At 35.1% G+C, this 23,373-nt stretch overlaps 1 protein-coding gene across 5 annotated transcripts in view; it reads right to left on the bottom strand.

The window, feature by feature from the left end:
- SLC4A4 (solute carrier family 4 member 4) overlaps positions 1–23,373 on the bottom strand; it is a gene marked incomplete at both ends in the record, with an annotated part of 296,812 nt that overhangs the window by 52,453 nt on the left and 220,986 nt on the right. For all 5 annotated transcript variants that reach the window (XM_084234152.1, XM_084234154.1, XM_084234151.1 and 2 more), the window contains 2 exons: positions 10,119–10,189; positions 21,046–21,317. In XM_084234152.1, the coding sequence (XP_084090278.1) occupies positions 10,119–10,189; positions 21,046–21,317 (343 nt within the window). The remainder of the gene's footprint in view (positions 1–10,118; positions 10,190–21,045; positions 21,318–23,373) is intronic.

Below are 23,373 nucleotides of genomic sequence, written 5' to 3' on the forward strand. Positions count from 1 at the left end.
TTTGTATTGCACAGCTTCTTGTCCTTTGAGCTGATGACACCATTAACTACTCATTTACCTAGTACTCTCAAAAATGAGCTAATTATTTCTAAATAACGAATGATTGGTGACTTAAGAAATTAAGCTACAAAAATGTTAAGCCTCTGCTTTTTCAATTGCAAGTCCTAATGAAATAGTGTTTTTCTTGTTGACTTCATTGAGTGTCATGAGCGTCGTTACTGAAAAGTACAGTATGTAATGACTTTAGGGCTGGCGAGTCGTCTTTGGGATATTTATTTCTATGTCACATGGTCTCAAGCTTATAGATCAATTTTCAGATTTTCTTCTATCTCATGAAATATTGTTAGGTCTGTGGTGGGCTTCTTGGCTGCAAATCATTCCTATCCCTATTTTCTGTTTCTAATATTCAGGAGAACTCTTTTTTAAGCACAGTGGTCAGAGCAAATGCACCCAACCCCCAGCTGCTCTGAGTTTCAGTTGCTATCAGCTTTCTGCTGCCTCCTCTAGAGAATTCCCTTCAGCCAAGAAAGAGCTACCTCATCTGAAATTTGATGCCTCCTTACAGCCAATTAATGACAAATGCTATAGGGAGGCTACAGACTGAATATTTGGGTTCCCTTAAAATTGATATGTTGAAACCCAATACCCAGTGTGAAGGTATTTGGGGGTGGGCTTTTGGAATGTGACTGAGTCATGAGTCATGAGGGTAGAGCTTTCATGAATGGAACTCATGTCATTATAAAAGAGACCCCCAGAGAGCTCCTTTGTCCCTTCTGCCACATGAGGATACAGTGAAAAGGTCTGTCAGCCAGGAAGCAGGCCCTCCTCAGATACTGAATCCAGTGGTACCATGATGGTAGACTTTCTCTTGCATCCGGGACTAATGGGTAAGTTGTGTGCCAGCAGAATAGTTATTTGAGAATATTTCACAAATAAATCAACAGTAAAATTTTCCTGCCATTTGAAGGCAAGAATTCTATATCACATCGCTAGCCATAAAAAAAAAATGACACACACATGAATCCTATGGTCAGAAAGTCCATATTTTTACAGAATTCAAAATGTAAAGTGCTTAGATAGCAAATTAAAAAATAAACTCTAGATCTTTCCTTGAAGTATTTTTTCTATATTAGTTTTACTTGCAAACAGCTGAATTGCATAATTATACTTTTATCAAACTCTGCTTCTTAGAGGTGATTAATCATGTCTCGTTTTGTTTTTTAGATTTCCACATATGGATGTTTTTAGCAGAATATATTTAAAGTTTAGAGGTCATAATAGGTAACAGATTTCTTTGTTTTAAAATCAGCAAAAATTTACCATAATTTCACTTCAGCACTTTTATATCAGCAGAATGCTTCTTTATAATAAGAGGTCCCCAAAGAGGTAAGAATATTAAAATAATCCCAATAGGCAGTTTTATTGATTTTCATACAGAGATTCAGGTTGAGGTTAAAACAATACAAATGGACATGAAAATAAAGACATGTTTTTTACATCAACTTAAAACATGAATATCACTGTTTTGAAAGCTTCAGACGGTTTTTTTTGTATCATTGAACAGAAAATTTAGCCTCCAAATACCATCTTTCACTAAGGGCTTAAGCATTAAAATTTTCATGCAGCATGTATAGATTGTAGTACATACATTGATACACAGTTTCTCACTCCTTTAAAATTCAAACTAGCATATAAATAACTTTATTTAAATATTACTGAAAAGACATCAACATTATTTGTGTCATTTAAGTGTCAATATTCCAAAGTAAGCTAAATTAATGAAGACTTAACTGTTTGCACCAGAAAAAAGTAAAAGTCTCCATAAAAATATGGAGCCTGGTGACTAGGGGGACTCTGTCTCACCATAAAATAGGAAAAAAGAATCCATATCACAAATTAAACATTAAGACAATCATCTATTCGTGCCATGTATATGTAAATATGCAAGCTAGGGTATTAATTAGCTGATAATTTAATCACCACAGATACCAACTTATATAATTTTACTCCAATGTATGAAACAAATACATACATGTATTTGTTATCTATGGGTAACTGAATCATAAAGTAGTGTGTTAAACACTGTGCAAATCTATTCACCTAGGAATAGCAACCATAGGAGGCAGTGATGCAAAGAAGTTTAAGAAAAACTGCTTTAGTGTATTATAACTGAGAGAATTCTGTGCTATAATGTGACTTCTGTGTATTTCAACCACACTTCGATGTTCACTTCCTCAAACAACAAATTCATGATTGAAAGATTAATTGTAATTTGTTAATTCATCATCAAAGTTTTTCCAGCTCAAATAAACATTAATCATTTTATAATTCTTACCACTCTACATCCCTGCTTGAATCTTCAAAGTAAATTCAAACCTAACTCCTAATCTTTCTCCTTAAATCTTCTTAATCACAACTTCATCCATCTAGTTTCTAAGAATAGAGAACCTTGAAGTCATCGTCACAAATTACATCTTGGTTAAGACTTTATATCAAAACACATCCAAAATGGGACTATATCTCACCCTTAACCACTGCTACCACCCTGGTTCAAGTGACCATTGTCTCCTCTTGTCTTAATGAAGGACACTTTTATCTCGCTGCTTCATTCCTTTATTCCTTATAGGTGATCCTCACTTCTCTAAGAACTTTGGTTTTTATTTCCTATACACTTGATTTTTATTTAAGCACTTGAATGCTTAAATCAGAATTTTAAGAACAAAACAAACAGGAACATAATGTCACAGATTCTCTCTGCCTGTAGGACCTATCACAGTACATTATCTATATGCTTTAGGATGTTTGAAACTTTCGTCTGCAATTGTCAAAACACTTTAACTCCCACCAAAGAAACCATTAGTATTACATGGCAAAAATGCTCAAAGAGGTTTAATGGGTCTAAAGACTTGGACATAGAAGAGATGTCAACTTGGCGAGATGAACTTAGGAGTGTACTGCAAAGAGCTGATCATGGGATGTAGTTAGATTTCATAAAACTGTAAAGGGAAAAGCACGGAAAGCAGTATAAAGCTTCTAGGATACCCTCAGTAGAAGTGAAGATTACAATCCAAACTATGAAAATATCACACAGTTTTGAGTAAAGTGAGGAATGAAATGGGAATGTTAAAACTAGAACTACGAGGAGGAGAAAATGGCAATACATGGTAGAGTGAAAAGGTCCTAGTGTTGCAGAGAAATGATGAAAGGTAAAGACTAAGTAACATCTGTTCATGCTTTTTTTTTTTATAACTAGAAAAACTGGTTAATTCCTGGAAGGTGTATTCAAAAAAGAAAACCCACAATTCAGTAAGTTGAGGAAGAAGTGACAGTGAAAATATTGAAACTGCAAATCCAGACTACTTTTTCAAGAAATAGAGTAACAGAAGGTAGGATAGAAAATATGAATATTATGAGATCAAGACAAGTTATTTAGGGCTGATGAGGACTTTTGCAGTGTTTGTGATGAAAGACAAACACTTCAGTTATAGGGTTGGAGGAGGGGGTGTTGGAAAAATGAGAATGGAGAAAGGTGAACTATTGATAGAGAGAGGTTGACTAGGAGTTGGCCAACTGTTTGCACCAGAGAAAAGTAAAAGGCTCCACAAAAATATGGAGCCTGCTGACCAAGGGGACTCTGTCTTACCATAAAATAGGAAAAAAGAAGAGCAGAATAAGAAGTGGCTGAATTCAATTTAAATTAGGCACCAAAGAAATCTTAGTTGAGTAAATGAATGAAATCTTTCTTTTTCAAATTTTATTTTTTAATTGAGGTAACATTAGGCTCTCCTTCATTAGGCATCACACTGTGGGGCACCCACAACCAAATTTCCCATAGTCCACCACCATAGTCCACTGTCATGAATGGAATCTTTCATCAGAATCTAGAATATTTTACATATTCAAGTAAGAGACCTACCAATTTATTGATTTTTTTTAAAGATTTATTTTTATTTATTTTTTCATACAAGAACTGGGGTGTAGGCCAGAGGTTTGGTGGGGTGTGTGTGAGAGGATTCACCAGAGACAGAGTGGGGAGCAAAACAGGCAGACTGAAATACACTGCTGAGGAGAGCAGTGGATGAGACAGGAGAGATCTGCTGTGTCATGTGGGTTAGCTCCCTGGCTGGGGGATTGAACTCAGGCCATGGCAGTGATAGCATTGAGTCTTAACCCCTATGCCACCAGGGAGGCCCCCAATTTATCTTTTTTTAGTATATGTATATCCTATGCAACATATAGGACATACTTACATTACCAAATCTGGTCATTATTTATTTGAAATTGAGATATAACTGATTTGGGGTTTGTTTTTTTGTTTTTGTTTTCTTTTGTTTTGTTTTGTTTGCCAAATCCAGTGATGGTGCTTCTATTATATAAAGGCTATCATGAGTAAACAATAACATTTAGAAAATAGAAAAGCATCAACAAAAGAAGATAGAAAATGCACTGGCCCCAATCACATGGATGAACTAGAATTTCCAGGAGCAATAAAAAAGACTAAGACAAAACCAATTTAAAAAGAGAAAAAATGTCCACTTAAATATTAATAACGCAGGCAGTGAAAGAAAGTGTCAAAATGAATGGTACCGAGATTAGGATCAGAAAAGGAACTAATCAATTCCTTTGAGCAAAGAAAAACAAAATTTAAATTAAGTCTTGACCAGAAGGACCAGTCCTTGTAGAATTCTCATATTCAAAAAATAAAGTGGCAGGACAGCAAAACAAAAGAACAACAGAGAGAGCAACAAAAGCCAAAGGATAAGGGAATTAAAATGACAAAATTTGGGTCTGTACTTCTTTCTGTATTGGCAGAAACAAGGAGGTTAAGCAATAGATAGGGAGACACTAAGGGCAACAATGCTTGATTCTGGGACAAATAATGCTTCATTCACTCATCCAAGTCCTTTATTCAAAACTTACTTAATGCTCACCACGTGGGGAAACTAAGTGGACCAGATGGGTCAAAGCAAACTGTGTAAATGAGTAATAGGGGAAAAAAAGGTATTAAGGAAATGAGACCAAGTTGCTGAGGATATTTCAATCTCATGAAAGGAAATTTCAAATGATTTTTTTCTCATTTTCAACAGAAATACTCTTTGTATTAGGGGCTTCGTTTGTAAATCTTAAAAGTAGAATGTATACCAAAGGATTTGTTTCTTTTTTCCGCTCCTTTTTTTCCCCCACCAGCAATCCTTATATTTGCTCTTTACTCTTCTCCACCCCCTCTAACCTCAGAAACCTCTCTTCACTTATTGATGTCCACTAGACTTGTATTTTGTTTCGTCAAATTGTCTGTTATGTAAATGTCCAGTAATTGTCTTTGTCACTTTTACTTGCTTGACTTCACATGATTTGCTCAAGTGCCTTCCATTTTGTCATAAATGGCAATGTTTGGTGTTTCCTATGGCTGAATAGTATTCAATAGTGTGGTTATACTGCAACTTTTTGTGATGGTCCTAAATGGCTTATTAGATCAGAATTTCACAAACATTACATATTATTAGTGGTAGCAGCAGAGCTGGAGAGTATTGTGCCTTCTCCAAGCTGCAGAGTAAGAACCACCAAAAGTATGATGAAATTCACTACCCTTTCTAAGCCCATGGCTCTTGCAGGCTGTAGCCGTCAGCCCGCACAGCTCCCGAACTGATGCCGTGATCCACTGGATATCAGGATTTCTTCTGATAGATTTATGGAATGTATCAATGAGGACAATCTCAAAATTTGGAATCTTCACCCAGTATAAACTGAGGTTTCACCACACTGATGTCCAGCTTGCTCCACGGCAGTAGACTGAGGGTTTTGAGCAAACATTATTTGGTGAACACCCTGATAGACATGTCATACATTGCAACCTTAGAACTGGATGATTGTGACTGCCACAGCACACTTGAATACGACAGAGGAAATAACCTTACTTGGCTGTGTATCCCAGTGTGTGCATTTTATTGGATCAGGTAGGGTAGGGTGGGAGGTTGTGGCTGCTGAAAGTTGGCAATACAGCCAGCAGAGCACTGAGAAGGTGCATCTCATCAGAATGCTTCTTATTGCACTGCTCCTGGACCTACTGTATGCACCCATCGTGACTGACCTGATGGGTGCTGCAAAAGCAACAGAGCCTTTGACCCCTATACCACATCCTCATGATTCAGTCTTATACCAAAGAATTCATTTTAAATTTTAAAATACTATAGCATTCTCCCCAAAGAAAAAAGTGGGGAACATATGAAAGAGGACGGGTAAAATGAGGACAGTTGTTGAAGCTCAGTGATGTGTACAAAGGGGTTTACAGTACTATCCTCTCTTTCAGGGTATGTTTGAAAATTTCCGTAATATTTTCAGAAATTGGAATATGTAATTTTCAAGGACATTTAAGGAGAGAATGGGTTTTTTTTAACTTGACTTTCTTGATGGGAGAAAATCATAAGGATCTATTCACAAGATTAAAATGATATTCTCTTCCCATGAAAATAATATTTATTTGTAGAATCATCCTGAAGGTAAATCAAATCAAAACACTTTTGCTTCTAGGTCTGACTGTGAAGCAGAATTTATGAGGCTATTGTTCTTAATCCCATAATCAATAGCATCTCCATGTAGATAGAATATGCTTTACTAGGTAATATAGTAAGAAAAAAAAATCAAATTCTACAGTGCTTGAAATATTGAATGGTAAAATATGAGACTTTTAAAAACTATTATGGTAACACTACTAATAAGTTCTCAAGATTGAGTAGTAGTTAACAAACTCACTTAGGTTTTTTTCTCTGCAATGGGTGAATCAGATTTTACAGTAATCTGCAATCCTATTTTATCATCTACAGGATGCATTTGAGCAGCAGTTGTCTGTAGTTATATGTAACATTGTGAAATATCAAAATTAATTGGTTGATCTGCTTATGATTAAGCTATAAAAGTTGCAGGAAACTGTCACTCCCAATCTAATAACCAAAGCAAGCTGGATAAATTATAAAATTATGGTTTAAAAAATGTCTGCCAGAAAGATGATAATGCAATGAAACCTAAAACCAAGTTCCACAAAATTTCAAGACCTTCATAGAAAAGGAGGAGACATGGCTGTTTCATGCCTGGCAGAGCAGCAAGTGGGAGATAAATCCAATGAAGATGGAGATGAGGAAAAATAAGCCAATTTTCAATGAATTTTTTTTTATTATTTTTTTAATAAGTTTTATTGTTATATTCCCCATACAATTGCAGCCCCCCCATTCTGACCCCAATCCCTCCCCTCCCGCCCCCGCCCCCCTAAAAGTGTCTCTGGTTCATAATTTTTTGTTGATTTTGATTTTCACTTTCTTATAGTTATTCATTTTCCTGGTCCCTTATTTAAGTTTTCTAGATTCCTGCTATGAGTGAGACCATCCGGTATTTTTCTTTTTCTTTTTGGCTTATTTCGCTGAGCATGATCCCTTCCAGCGCCATCCATGTTGCTGCAAATTGCATGTGTTTATCTTTTTTGAATGCTGAGTAATATTCCATGGTATATATGTACCACATCTTCTTGATCCAGTCATCTATTTTTGGGCATTTGGGTTGTTTCCAAAGCTTAGCTATTGTAAACAGTGCTGCTATAAACATAGGGGTGCAGGTGCTCTTTGGAATTGATGTTTCTGTGTCCTTTGGGTAAATACCTAGGAGTGGATTTGCTGGATCATATGGAAGCTCTATGTTTAGTAGGTCCAGAAATCTCCACACAGCTCTCCACAGTGGTTGGACCAGTTTGCACTCCCACCAACAGTGCAGAAGAGTTCCTTTTTCTCCACACCCTCGCCAGCATTTGTTGTTGCTAGTTTTTTTAATATGTGCCATTCTCACTGGTGTAAGATGGTATCTCATGGTAGTTTTGATTTGCATTTCCCTGATGGCAAGTGATGTTGAACATTTTTTCATATGCCTGTTGGCCATTTGCACAATGAATTTTTAACGTTGTATGTTCTGCGAAGCCCTAGCATTAACTGAGCCTGCACCTACCCATAAAACTCTTGGTCTGCCGCATGCAAGGTAGCACATAAAAAGCTGGAGGTTAGAAAGGAGAGCTGCGAGACAACACCCCTTCCCCCCACACCGCTCCAGATACACAGAGTCACCATCAAATGTCAGAAGGCCACTTTCCTAAGGTGAGAGCCAGAAGAGGAGAGCAGAGGGAAACCCCTCTGAGGCATTCAGGCATTTCTAAAAGGGGGAAGGCACCTGACCTGTAAAGACCAGGGCAGAACAGTTAAGAAAGATCTCCCAAGATTCAGAAAGCTGGCACAGAAAACAAGATACAGAGCATTGTGTGCATTTTCTGGGATGATGGAAATGCTCTACATCTTGTTTCGGGTGGTATTTATGTGAGTATCGAGACTTCTCAAGACTCATTCCCAGAACTGTGCATTTCAAGTTATGCCTCAATTTAATTTTAAAAAGGTAATCTAATGTGAAAAGTAAATATTAACTGCTATATTCAATCACCTCCTCAGAAGAGACTGGTCTCTCCCTCAGGGCTAATAAATGGAAGCCAACAGATCTAACTGATCATTGTTTAGATACACTGTAGATAAACTGTGACTAGTCTCAAAGCTTTACAGGGACTTTCGAAGAATTTTGTTTGCAGGTTGAAGGTATAAACCATAGGAGAAATCAACAACAAAACTTGTGAAAGTCAGAAGAAATAAAGACACAATGATCCCAACTATAAATGGAAATGAAAACCTGCCTTTTTATCTCGATATAATTATTATAGGCTTCTAATCTCTATCTAATGCCCTAATGCCCTGTTTTTCCTGTTCTTTCCCCCGGGAAAACACCCATACCAGTAGGAAGAAGCAAGCTTGTCTCCATGCTAATGAAGCTAAGGAGGAGAGGCCTTCCTTCCTCTCACAGGATGTTTGCAGGGCCCCTTAGAGAGAGTCTCTCTGGTGCCCAGAGGCTGCTTGTCACTTTTACAGCACCTTCTCGCATGATCTAATTATGACTGAACTGAAAAGAAGGAAATTAAGTACTGATGACTGTATGTCCTAGGAAAGGTTCATGACCGAGCAGACTGAGTGGTCTGTCTGAAGCAGTTGATTTCAAATGTCTTCTCTCTACCACTCTCAGTGAAGTAGTGTGGCCTGATGGAAGGATAATAACACCTAAGTAGAATTAGGTACACACATATATAAACACATATATAAACAAACATATAATCTTTCATAGACACACACAAAATAAAAAAATCAGAAAGGAATGAAATATGAGATGCATAGTTTGGACAAAGCCAGAGAACCTTTAATCGTAAGGAAAAAAGTCAAGAGAGCTACAGAATATAAAATCAAGAGAGAAAAAGGGTCAAGTGAGAGTTGTCCAGGAAATATAGAAAACATCTTTGAAAGCGATGTTGTGGGCACTCATTATATAATAACTGCTGAAGTGTTCTGGTCTCCTGAGAGATGGGCACTCTATCAACACAAGGTATTATGGTTTCTGTCTTTAAAACTGAGAGATTGATACTCTTTGGTAAGATTCCATATCCAGTGTAGAGTGAACACAATTGGAAGTCTGAAACAGCACTTTTCCCTTTTTCTCCAACACAAAAGTCTGCTTCCAGTGCGTGACCTTCCATGCAAAATAGCTCATTTTTAAAGCTTAGTTCCAGTCCCTTAAAGATCCTTGGTTACAAGCCCTGGGAAAGGATATCATGTGACAGAGGCACGGTCTTTCTAAGTGACAGGGGAAAAGTCTTGCTACAATTACCCTGAGCAAAGAACACAGCACCATTTGGTAGTCAGAAGAATTCTTAATCATACTAGAAACAGAGAGAGAGGATACCAAGCTCTTGTTTTTCAACTTCTCTTACATTCCCTTGTGAAACTATTTCAAGGTGACAATTAAAGAGATATAACAATTACTAAGGCAGCTCAAAAAGCATATTGTAGAAGTAAATACTGACTTCAGCTTTTTTAAAAAACAAGGAAAGGGAGAAAACTGACTTGAGCAAGGAGAGTGTTTTTTCTATTTCCCTATCACCGATTATTAACCATGTACTCACACTAGGATGGCTGAGTAACAGGAGACATCATACTATGAATATTATAATTAGAGTGTACAAAATGAGTATACAGAAATATTAAGTCACTTACCATGTCAGTAGAAGAAATACTGGGCAAATCCTCTGGTGCCAAGGTGGTAACATTAGATATTGAGATATTAACTGTAAGAAAAAGAAATTTTTTACAGTAAAAATAACCCTAAGTGCACCACTAGAAATCTATAAAAAGTCAGGAAAGACATTGTTTTTAATCTCCAATAAAACATAAGCACAGAATGAGTTTTTCTTTATTATAATTTTGTTCACTTTTCACCTAGATAACCAAAAACTGGGACACATCTGTTGTACTCTAATCTGATAAGACACAATGGCATATATTTAAGAGGATGGCATTAAAATGTATTAATTTCACATTTCAACAAAACTTCTATGTTTTGAAAAGGCATTCTATATACTTGCCTACTGGGAAAAATGGTTGTTAAAAAGTGAGCTGATGACTAGCTTCACATACAGTCAAATCTCACAAATAAGAGCTTTACTAATTAACTGATGTGGAATTTTGGAAATTTGGACTGCATATGAGAAAGTATAACTTTGCAAAATGTTAAAAACAAAAAAAGCACTAAATAAATAATTTTTATGAGATGAATACTTAATCCAATTAAAATTATTTTCATACAATTTGGCATCATTGTAGGTTTATTTGGATGTCACTTGCAAAAAACTACACCAACGCTCCTCTTGGAAATATTGCATAGCTTTTTTTTCTATTTATGAGTCTAAAATTGAAACATAGTATTTAAAAAGTATTCAATAATTTAAACATTTTTCCTTATCAAATAACCCTTATTCTACTATGTACATAAGATTTATATATTACAGAATAAATTGATACCCAGAGAATATCCCTAATTTGTGGAAATACTGTAACTTTGTCTTTAGAGATAACGTGTTCCTTTAACATCCAAATTACTAATTATTGTTTGTTCTCTGTGTCCCCAAACCCCAACCCTAAGCTTTTAGCCTGTTTTTTTTTTTTTAGTTTGCTATGTTTAAATGGTCCCAACTATATAAACTTTTAAAAAGAAACAAACAGGTTTATTTGACTATTGAAATTGAGAACATAAGAACCATGAGAGAAAAAGAGAGATTCTTGTCCCCAGGTTTTCCCCAGTATCTGCCCAGTTCTGGCATTTAACTAACAGGCTCTCAAATGTGTCTATTTTCAACCTTAAAATAGAAGGAAATCCTGCCATTTTTGACAACATGGATGAACTTGGATAGCATTATAACCTATGGAATAAGCCAGACCGAAAAATACAAACACTGTATGGTATCACTTATGTGTGGAAACTTTAAAAAAAGAAAGAAAGAAAAAAAATTAGAGCACATAGGAAGAGCAGGATGGCAGTTACCAGGCAGTGGTAGGGGGGGTGGTGTAAAAGGTATGAAGTAGTAGAAGTTAAAAACTCTGTTATAAGAGGAATGAGGTCTGAGAAGCTAATGTAAAACATAGGGACGACAGTTGATAATTCTATATATTACTTAAAGGGTTCTCATCAAAAATAAATAAGGTAATAGAAAATATAAATTAACTTGATGATGGGAATCATTTTACAATGTACACATAAATCAAATCATCACATTGTACACATTAAGTATATTACAATATTATTTGTTGATTATATACTATAAATTTGAAAAAAATTAGGAATGAATTTTTATTCCTAAAATTTTTATTCCTATATAGGAATAAAGGAAATTAAGAAAGGGGATATTTAATAGCTACAAATGAATGAGAGCAATTAAAGACAATAGATAAGAAATAAGGAAAATGGAAGGGGAAAAATATTTAGCTTGAGTCCCAGTTTTGGATCCTATTTGAAATAGGATCTTTGAAAGCTTTGGAATTGTTAAACTTTTAACCTATAGGTTAGCTGTGGTCAAGGCTCCCTTGTTTCATCAGTAGAACAAGCAAATGTGCTTGTTTCATTACAGGTCACAGGGGAAAAAATAAACTAAGAGACTAAAGAATGCTTGACCCAAAAAACATAGCCAAACATGAATCTACTCTCAAAAGAAAAATGTTTTAAAATTATTATTGGCCAAAACTAGAATTTTACTATTTTATTCTTAAAAGCTTAAAAGTACATTTTCTTTTTTGTTTAAAGTACAGTTTCTTAAGTTATCCATTTGTTCAATTACAGGTATGGACAGATGAGTAAAAACCCGTTTGTTAACCTGTTTTATGTGGGTGGGACTCTGAAGCATGATATACCAGGGTTTCTTGGCTCAGAATATAGAGTCAATCAGAAGCAGAAATGATACCAAATCATTGATTAGCATTCCAATCATCAAATCATCATCACTCTACTCTAATCATCAAAATCAGCATGATTCACGTGGCCACAGAATTCAAGGTGGAGTAGTGTTCACCAACATTAGATAATATGAATCTGAACAGGAGCTGAAATGTCTGACCATTCCTAGCACTTTTAAGGAAAACATTTGTGAAATCACAAGCATTATTTAGATGGTGTCAAGACAAGTTGCTCTTCCTGGGCTAGATTCTTCAATGCAATTTTATGCACATCCTGTCACAAGAGAGTGAAGCTATTACTGCAACCCACTTTTCTGCATAAAAGCAAGGAGAAGTGAGGGGGAAAGATATTGAAGGCTTCTTCTTTTTGAAATGAATGACAGATAATAAAGACCACAGTGAGCTAAAATAGGATTCCAATCTGAACTTTCAGTAACTGCTCTCAAGTTTTGGATACACGTCAATTCTGCTCATCTAAATTCCTTTTATCATTTCAGTTTTCTTCTGAGACAAGCTATTAAGGCATATTGGCTTCCCATATCCCAAAAGACCACTATCAAAAGGACAGCAAAAATATAAGCTTTTCCTAATTATTTTAATAGGTAGCTACTTCAAGAGAAAGTCTGCAAAATAAAGATATAAACAAGCACTTACATAAATACATATTGGCAGAATATGATAGAGTAAAAGATTAAAAGTAAAGCAAAAGATTTAAGGTAAAATCTTTAAGCTTACAGAAAGGAACATGACCAATTGCAATTGGGAGTGTAGTCTACAAGAGTCATTGGTCACCATTTGGATCCAGATACACAGGAGACAAATATTTTGGCAACCAACTGCAGAAGGACTGGTGTATATAGAATTTGCAATATCCTTAATTAAGATTCTGGAAAGGTCAAATGGAAAAACCAAAACACACTGCACTATGTCTTCACTATTTGCTCAATACCAATGCTTATGAAGCAAAGAAACTCTTTGCCTGAGGAATCTGGTTAACTTAGAATTAGCTAATTGGAACTGGGACAGTCTGTTTCTCATACTTGGTTTCAGGGAGTTTCCACAGGTTGATCGTTTTATGTTACTTGGATTTTCACTTCATGATCCTCCTTCCCGGGTATCAAATTCTAGCTGACCCTCTGGAATGGGGAACAAACGTTGTCAGTAAAAGATATTTTAAAAAGTGTCGGTGAGTTTTCCATCTAAAGTTGGCCTTTCTTTATATTTAATGAGAGATTTAGAGAAAGAACAGGCTGCAGGAGCTGAGTGGAGTCAATGTTAGTATACCTCCTGCATACAGAATATCATTTGCATTGCTTCAAGTTGTCCCTATTTATCCTCTAGTGACCTGGCACCAAGAACTACCCCATGACTTTGCTGCTTTACGCATCAGTGGAGATCAGGAACTGTACCATCAGGAATATGCGCAAAAGCGCACTTGAGGCCACAAGGTCAAGTGCAAGCAACAACTGGCCATGAGACAGATCTGTCTGCTTTAATGTACCACCACATCATAAGAGAGAGAAAGGAGAACTGGGAAAATTCTAGTTGGAATTCTGGCACCTCCTCCAAGAGCACAGTGTCCCCAAGCTCCTTCCACATAGAACTTTGAAGATATTACCTCACTCCTCTCAAACCCAGGTCCCTATTTATGAAATTGTATTTGAAACCACCTACCTCATCAAGCTATCAGGTGGATTAAATAAAACAATGTAGGGAAAATTGATAGAACAGTGTCCAGTACCAGTTAAGATCTAAGTAAATCAGATCTGAATCTAATGAGGTTATTACTAACTTTATGACCTGGAAAAAGATGAACTTCAACCCTGGGAAGAATGTCAGCTATCTCACAAGGTTTTATGTGGTTATTAAATACAAATGTTAGATGTGTGCATATGTTATATATTATAATTAACATATACGAAAATATAGTTTATTAAAATCCCCTAATAAAATATCCAGCAATGGGGCCTCCTCAGTGGTGCAGCGGGTTGAGTGCTGTGCTGTGAAGCTGTCCATAGCCTCTTCAGCACGGGTTCGAATCCTGGCCAGCCAGGGAGAAACCCACATGGCAACGCAGGCCTCTCCTGCCTCACCCACTGCTCCCTGCTCTGTCTCTGTTGAATTCTCTTACCCTCCCGCGCACCTCTGACTGTACCTCAGTTCTTGTATAAATAAATGAATCTTTTAAAAAAATTTAAAAAAAAAATAAAATATCTGTCAACATGAATGGTGCTCACTAAATGTTAACCAAGTCTGAATATCCTCAATATAGCTTCTTGGAGCTAAAATAATATGGAATTGACTTTAAATAAAAAAAAAAATTAAGATTATTCTCTATGATAATGAAACTTAAATGTAATATTTCATTCTGTTTAAGCAATATTTTGAGGAAATTTAAAACAGATACAGAATAAAACTAAATAAGCCTCTTGCCTGCATGGTTATATCAGATTTAGTAAATGATTCTGGGTTACTCAAACTCAATCGCACCTATTGATAAAGTCAAATATTTATGGCTTAAATTTCCATGTCAATCAAAGTGCAAAAATGATTTTTAGAAGGATGACAAAACTTTGTAAGAAGTACTCTTAGGGAAATAACTAGATGTTATCTCAGCCTTAAGTCTTAAACAAAATTAATGGGAAGTTTTTCTTCATTTTGTTATTATCCTTTTGGTTTTCTTTAGCATTCTTATCCTCTTAGTTTTACCAAGCCTGGTGTTTGAGATTTCGGTGTAATTTGACAAGTTCAAGTTATGACAGACATTGTCAACATATGACCTTCTTTTCATATGTTACCTATGACATTGCACTGGGGGTTAAAGAGCTGGGCTGTTATCAGATATTAAGCTAGATATATTTAGTAATCATTTTTACAAAAACTTCTGTACCCACACATGATTATATTTATTATGTGTATAGTTATTTTCTGGGATAATTTTTCTAAATCTGTGTGTTATACAAACTCCAAGCTAGAGAATTACCTAAATCTGGTGATTATCCAAATTCATTGTTTCCCCTTTACTGATTCCAGAAAGTGTTATACAAAAAATGCTAAAGTACAGGTTAGGACAGTAAAACAGTGAGTCTTTCAAGTACCAACAGTTTTCTCAAGAGACCTAATTACCATGAATGAAAGACTACCAGCTGTACTAGTGCCCTCATAAATGCAAGCCTGAGTTTTACAACACTAGAAGGCTATACTTTCTGTTTAACCATTAGTCCAAATTTGAACCTACTGTATAGTCTACAGAGGGACAAACATAACAAAAATAGAATAGTACAGAATATGATGCAGGTCATGTAAGATAAATTAGGATTATCTTTGATTTCCTAATGTTCCTTTAGTGGTATTTCTATTTAGAAAACAAATATTAACTATAATCTGGGAACACAGGAGACATGACCCAGCAGTTATTTTTACTTGTTACAACATATTATCACATATATTTATAAAGATAATAGAAAAACTATATATAGAGAAATGTTAATGAAATGTTACTCCTATAACAACCATTTTAGAGCATTTGGAAGACTACTCAGAATGTGAATAAAACAAAGGTGTGGAACTGGAAACCATGATTAATTCCAGTCACATGATTTGGTCTTATAGTTTAACACTAGGTAAAAAGGCCATCTCTTACTTAGGGATATTATAGACAATGATGTACTCAGTGCCTGAGAAAGCCTTTGTTCCTCTTAATTATTCATCCATTATTAAGTATGTTCTCCCTGGAACAGCCAACAAGTGAATTAATAAAATATATCCCTTAATATTAATATTAATAAAATATATCTATTAACCAAAAAATATAGTGTTATCCCCTAAGGCAAGTTTTTTTTTTTTTGGCTTTTCTAACTTGCTTATCATTTTTCACAAGGATTCTTTCCGCTCTAAATACAAAACCAACAATTTGGTCAGAAAATTTATTTTCTGAAATATTTTGGAAAATATTTACATGCCTTTGAGTACGTAATAACTACAATCTTCTTGACACATTAGGAAAATGAATACAGGTGCTAGAGTCAAAACAATCTATTTCTAAAGCCTGTGTCAAATGAAAATTTGACTTCATTCATTCAAAATGAATACTTTACCAAATAACACATTACAAAAAGCATATTGTGTGTGTTTGTGGGTATATTTTACTTCATTGCAAGTAACACAATTCCTTAAATGCAATGAAATATACTCTCAGGATATATATATGAGTGTGTGTGTGTGTGTGTGTATACTCTCAGTATGTGAATGTGTGTGTATACTCTCAGTATGTAAGTGTATATTTATATTTATATATGTATGCATATTTTATATATTATATATATAATATATTATATATATAAAGAGAGCGAGCACGTACAAAAGGGAAAGCAACATGGACAGGAAAAGAAGAAAAGGAAACGGGATATTCCATGTTCTGTTCGCTATTTACAAAAGCCTTCTATTTATGCTTTTTGAATGAATTAGACTCCTCCTAGAAGAACTGAACATCTCACTTCAAGGACTTTAATGACTTCTTCTACAAGCTATATAGATTATATAACATTTTGGTAGCATTGAGACTCAGTGTAATTAGATAATTAAATTATCTAACTATGATGTACTGAACTCCTTAACATTTTTTTTCTGTAAATATGGCTTCAATGTTTTATATTTTATCTATGATAACATATTAGTTGTAATTTTTGTAGACTTCCAGTAAAATATTATTTAGTATCTTTCCTAGCAAAACTTCAGAAAAATTAAACATCTGAATCCATTTAAAAGAATACAACTGAAAGTTAATCTGGCTGGAGAATATTTTATGGGACAATGAAAAACGAGAAAAAGAACAAATTTCTGCTCCATGACTTCTAGGTGCTAAGGGTTAAGTACATACTACACTACCAGGTAAAATTTATGAAACAAAGAAATTAAGTAATTAGCCAAGTCCAGGTCCCAATGCTAGTTAAAGCTGAAATTCAAACTCAGCTTCCTTTACTTCAAAGTCCACATTGTGTACATTTTATCACACTAGCAATTTTCTAAAGCAAAAAGTTGGAGATGCAATTTGATACTGTGAACTGTCTTTCAACTGGATATTTTATAGTTTTCAGTTTTTACTTCTAGCTTTTGAACTGAATCATCTGATTTCTTATACACCTCTGCTTTGTAACTATCAAGAGACACAGTGGGTAATATCATATTCTGCATTAATTAGTAGCTGTTCCACTTTTGATAAAAGGAAATTTTAGCACAAAAAATACATGTGTCCACCTGACAGGTCAAACTTCAGGGCTAATTTTCCTTCTAGCCCTTGCAACTGAACTTTCTTATTTCTTCAGTAAATGGGAACTTAGGTATATGATCTAGGTTACTAAGTAATAGGTACAGGTGAAATAAGGGCATTAATGGTGCATTAAGACAAAGAAACTCGGGAAATGATGAAGTTTTATGGAAGGACGTAAGAAAAAGACAGATCAAGAAGGAAGAACTGTCTTTACAAAGCACATACACAAAAATACCCCACAGCATCATTATGGCCATGAAAAGAGCTGTCTTAGTGGTTAAGTGACCTCTTTTTCCTTTCCTATAAAATCATTTCTCAGTTTGCAGGACCACAACTCCATCTGCATGACTGCTCATTCATTGTTACACACACTGTCCTAGTGTTGAAAAACAAGATCATCTGCCAGATTAAATATTATTGACTCATCGATAGAAACTTTTTTTACTAGGAATGCATGTTGTGATGAAAGACCAGTCTTTTGTTGTTTTTAGAATGCTTACATGTAACTCTATTATTCATTTACTATCAACCATGGTGGATCTATGTAAGCATGCAATCATTAATTTTTAAAGGGTTGTCTAAAACATGAATTGGCCTTTTTCCAAACTGAAAATGGGGTTTTTCCTCCATAGTTTTAAATAATCCCTTACATTCACATATGTGTGTATGTGTATGTATATATGTATACACATATATATGAAAAACTAATAATACAGGTTGCAACCAACAGTTTTGTTGAAAAATGGGCCAACTGCCCATTCTATCATTCACACTTAGAGACTACCTACTAACCCTAAAGTTAAATGAATAATAATAATACAATATTAATGGCAGCTGGCATTTAATTTACTTATGATGATGTATTAGAGACTGTCCTAAGTACTTTGCAGTATCTCATTTTTTTCCTTCAAAACAATTCTATAAGTTGGGCCCTACTATTAATCCCATTTTACAGGTGAGGAACCTGAGACTAAGCTATCCTGGGAAAAGGAACATGCTCACAATCACACCGTGGTCATTAGCTAAGCTGGGACTTTGATACAAATTTTTTGTCTTCAAAGCCCTGCTACCACCTTAAGGTACTACCTTGAGGTAGCAGAAATTGGGGAAAACAGGTCAAAGGAAATTCTATCATCACTTCAGTCAGCACCTGCCATGCATGTATAAAATTGATCCAACCCTTAGTGTTACTTTTTCAAGAAAACAAAGAACCTTCTTGGAAAGAAAATTACATGAAAATCTTCGTGCATTTAGATATGTCTTCCTTGGTTTCATATTACCTTCTATGTCCAATTAAAACAATGCAAGTTTCCATTAGCCTTAGGTGGATACAGGGCAGACAACAGTAGGTTTTGTTTTGTTTTGTTTTGTGACAGATGTGTTGTTAACAAAGGCCTCATATGGCTTTATGAACACCTTAACCCTCAGAACAGTTAAGGAGGAATTTTCTTTTTTTGCTTTAGAAATTCTTGACATATGACTTATGACCTAGGCATATAACTTTGGCAATCAGACTTGCCTAAGTTAGTTTACAGATTTTTCCATAAATAAATATATACATATATAGTTTGAAATAAATGAAATTTATTTGAAATAAATGAAAATGAAAGTTCAAAATCCCACAATTAAATATATCTGTGTTCCAATTCTTTAACTTCTATAATTTTGACTTCTCCAGTAAGTCCAGGATGTTTAGATACAGGGTATTTTACCTCACTATCTCCAAGGAAGAGTTCTACGTAACTGTATAGTGGTAACATTTGTATTTCTCTGGGGATTATATTTAATTTATTCTAATAATATCAATCATGTATTAAGTACTTATTCTCCAAGCAGCTTTTAAGTTACGAAATATTTCTAATCAGTATATCTTAACAATTTAGGCTTTTATAAGAGTATGTCATTCATGTTCACCTTAATATTTTTGTTTCTACTTTGTTCCTTTCTCTGATTTTCATTTAAGCATGGATTTTATTTTAATGCATTGTATGTTTCAATATCTGGATAGATGTTGATTTTCCTTAAACAAGACAAAAATAACCAAATGATACAATAAGCCCTGTAGTGCCCTGTCTTTTCACCACTGCTGCTGAACATTTTTATGGACACTGTTCTCTTTTCTCTCAACATTCATGATGCATATGTATATGCAAGGCACCTCCCAAAGAATGGCAAAGAAGGAAGATACACTACCCAAATATCTGGGCATAATCTGACACAGCAGAAAAATTCTTCATCCTATCTTTCTTGGCTTTCAATTCATAAGCCCTTTGCATTCTAGTCTATAGCATAATCCTGTTGCTTTATTTTAAACATTAATAGATGTTTCCCCAGACTTTGTAATTAAAAGTAGATAGATGGTACTTTTAATGGCATGGCATGAATGTGCCCCGTTGATGCCCAAGTTTACACAGCTCTCAGAAAAACAGTGTACATTTGGTACTTTAAGACCTTAATCAAAAAGTATGGATTGTATATCCAATTTTTATGTTCAGGGAAATGTAACGGGATAACTAATTGGAATTAGCTAATTGGGGAACTTGGGATCACCAATGCTATTGACACAAATGTCCACCCTTATTTTACTAGAGCCAATGTAAAGCAACTGTCCCCAAAGTGAATCCTTTTTCCAAATGCCTTCCATATTATAAAATGATGATGAACTGCTCCAAGAAAAATTTTCAAAATCCAAACTGAACATTTTGTTGTGAAAAAATTCTGTTGTTAATTCAGATTTGGCAAGATGGATGTTAAAATATTGAGATATATGGGTCATATTCCTTACCCAGAAGTTACTTCACTTTTAGGTATTTCTGATTCTAGATATAAATCTTCCCTAAGAACATCACATTCCATCTTTCCTTTCTTCATTTTATTTTTTCTTTCCTTTCCTTTCTTAATTATGTTGTGTAATAGACATGAATACCTCTACTTTACCACTAGGTGAATTTAGCTTTTAATTTCATGCTTCAAATGATATAGAGTAAATTATTATCTTTTGTGTTTCTTCTATAAGCTTGTTAATCTATTTAAAGTTAACTGTAACAACAAGAAGCAACAAAAAGCAGCAAAACACGGAATAGAAGTTCCAAGGACTAGGCTTGCCCAGTCCTTATAGTTAATGCATGTTATGTACCTGGTTTCCTCGTCCATTAGATAATTTCTTTACACTACTGCAATTTGAGTTCATTTCAAAATAGAGTTAATTATGTTCATATTCCAGAGCTCTTGGCTCCACTTCCTGATTGAATCATATATTAAGGTATCTCAGGCAATGAGACTTCCAATTCAGCAGGGCAGTTTCTTAGAGAAAATAAAATAAAACCCTTCCCTGATGATCACGATACCATGCAAAAAGTTTGTGTGCATAAAACCTACACCTTCCTCCAAACACGAAGTGAGCACAAAGACAAGGCATGATGCCCTCACCTGGGTCAGGGGGCATACAGGAACAGAAGAAGTGAGTATTGTAGCCCACTTTGAAGTCAGAGTTGATGGGGTAGTAATCCACTAGCTTGATCATCTTCTTGAAAGCATCATAAATAAATATGAAGCTAATCAGAGAAGAAAATCCCTCTTCTGTGAAGCGAGTAAAGTACTGAACCAAGAAGCTGGCATCAGTGGCCACCAATATAAAACACAGGAAGGCTGACCACAGGCCAATCCAAAGGCGAAACTCCAAGTAGTCAAAATTATGATCCCTGGAAAGAAAAAAGAAAAGTATTTTAAACTCTTTATCCATGGATTACAAAGAATATAAAACCACCAAATATCTGCAAGAATGATTGCTAAAAATACAAAATCACTTTAAGTCATTAGATAGGAGGTTCATCCTTGATTTTATCCAGAAAATATTAAGGTTTTGGTCTAGTAATATTATTATGCTACCAAACAGAAATAATTCTAGGAGTTTGAGAAAAGCATATCAAAAGCAGTCACAGCATTTATATGTGAATAACTCATTAATTTTCTCATTCAAAAAATGTGGTCCCTGTCTGCACACAGTTACATAGTAAACAACTCGAAAACCTAACACTTCTACCTTCCAGCAAGTGCTCAATACAGGCTTGTGAGCTTTATTGATTAATAAAAACATTATGATAATTTCTTCCTCTGTCCCCAAGTCATGGCAGGCTATTGAGGGAGACAAATAAATAAATATAATCACACTGTAAAAGTCGAAGTGCTATCTAAAGAAGTAACTAATTCTGAACAGGGGAATTGATAAAACTGCAAGAAAAACTCAAGGTATTTAAGGAGGAATGTTCCAGGCAGATCAGAGAGGGTCAGGCCAGGAAGAGGAAGGAGAACTTAAAACAGCATGTGGCATGAGACCACATGTAATGCTTACTGTGGATACAGCGTGACCAACACAAGGAGATGGGATCAGAAACATAATCTGGAGGGGGTCCAGTGGATTGTCGTGGAGGACCTCGGGTGCCTTGGCAGTGAGCATCATGTAGTAACATGTACCTGAATGGTGAGACCCTATACCTCTGACTCGCATACAGTGTTGTATGTGAGTTACCTCAACAAAGGTAATAATAATAATTAAAACGACTTCATGGACAAATATGTCAAATAAGACAAAGAAACACAAGTTGTAGTCAGATCCGGAAAGACTGTCTTGCCTTGACAGAGCCAGATAGAGCCACTCTCATGAAGCCATGCATAGATGTGATATCCTTATGCTGAAGCTGTATTATGTAGCATCCCATGACCACTTTTCTCTCTCTACACCTGTCACACAAAGCTTTAGAATAGATCACCTCCACCTAAGGAGGCCATTTCTTTTTTTAAACAATCTTTGTATTTCTTATAAGTGAATTAGTTCAAGATTCACTTATAAGAATTCACTTATAACTAGTAAGTATATTAGTTCAAGATCTAGGAGAAGATGGGTTAGGTGTTGATTATTCTTGACATTTTACTATTTCATACTGATTCTTTTTAGATTAGGTGGAGACTGCTTTACAACATATTTTCTCATAACTTGTTTGTGATGCAAAGGCAGATAGTAGTTACTTACATTTCTCATATGTAGGAGAGAGAGAAATAATTCAAAAATCATGCATGCTTGAAATTCTATAGTCTTCTTTTAAACAATGAGTTTCTCAGAACTGTTAGGGATAAATTTTAGTACTTTCCCAAAGACATCACTTATCACCTTCATTACCACAACCCAGTCTAAGCCACAAGAACTCTTTGCCAAATTATATATAAGAACCTCCTTACAGATATCCTTACTCATACCCACGCTTGCCATTTTCACATCACAAACAAAATTATCTTTTAAACAGTAAATCAGCATTCCAGTTTAAAACTTTTGATAGCCTACCACTAGCCTTAGAATAAAATTCAAATCCTCTAACCTAACACAGTGCCTAGCTCATAGAAGATATTCACTAAGCACCTGCTAGGTGGACTAATGAATGCCTGTGGGCTTGAACTTGGTTGAGGCAGTTACTAACATTAGTTGATGAGCTATCACATGTACCCAGATGACTGAAAATTTTACAGAATATTAGAATGAAAAGTTCCTTAGATGCTGTGATAGTTATTTTTTGTGTCAACTTGGTTGGATCCAGGATTTTCAGAGATTTAGCCAAACATTATTCTAGGTGTTTCTTTAAGGGTATTTTTGGGGTGAGAGTAACACTTAAATTGGTGGACTCTGAGTAAAGCAAGCTGCTTTCCATGATGTGGGTGGCCCTCACCCAATAAGTTGAAGGCCTGAATGAAACAAAAAAGACCGGC

Source organism: Talpa europaea (assembly GCF_964194135.1).
Source record: "Talpa europaea genome assembly, chromosome: 5".
Taxonomy (NCBI): domain Eukaryota; kingdom Metazoa; phylum Chordata; class Mammalia; order Eulipotyphla; family Talpidae; genus Talpa; species Talpa europaea.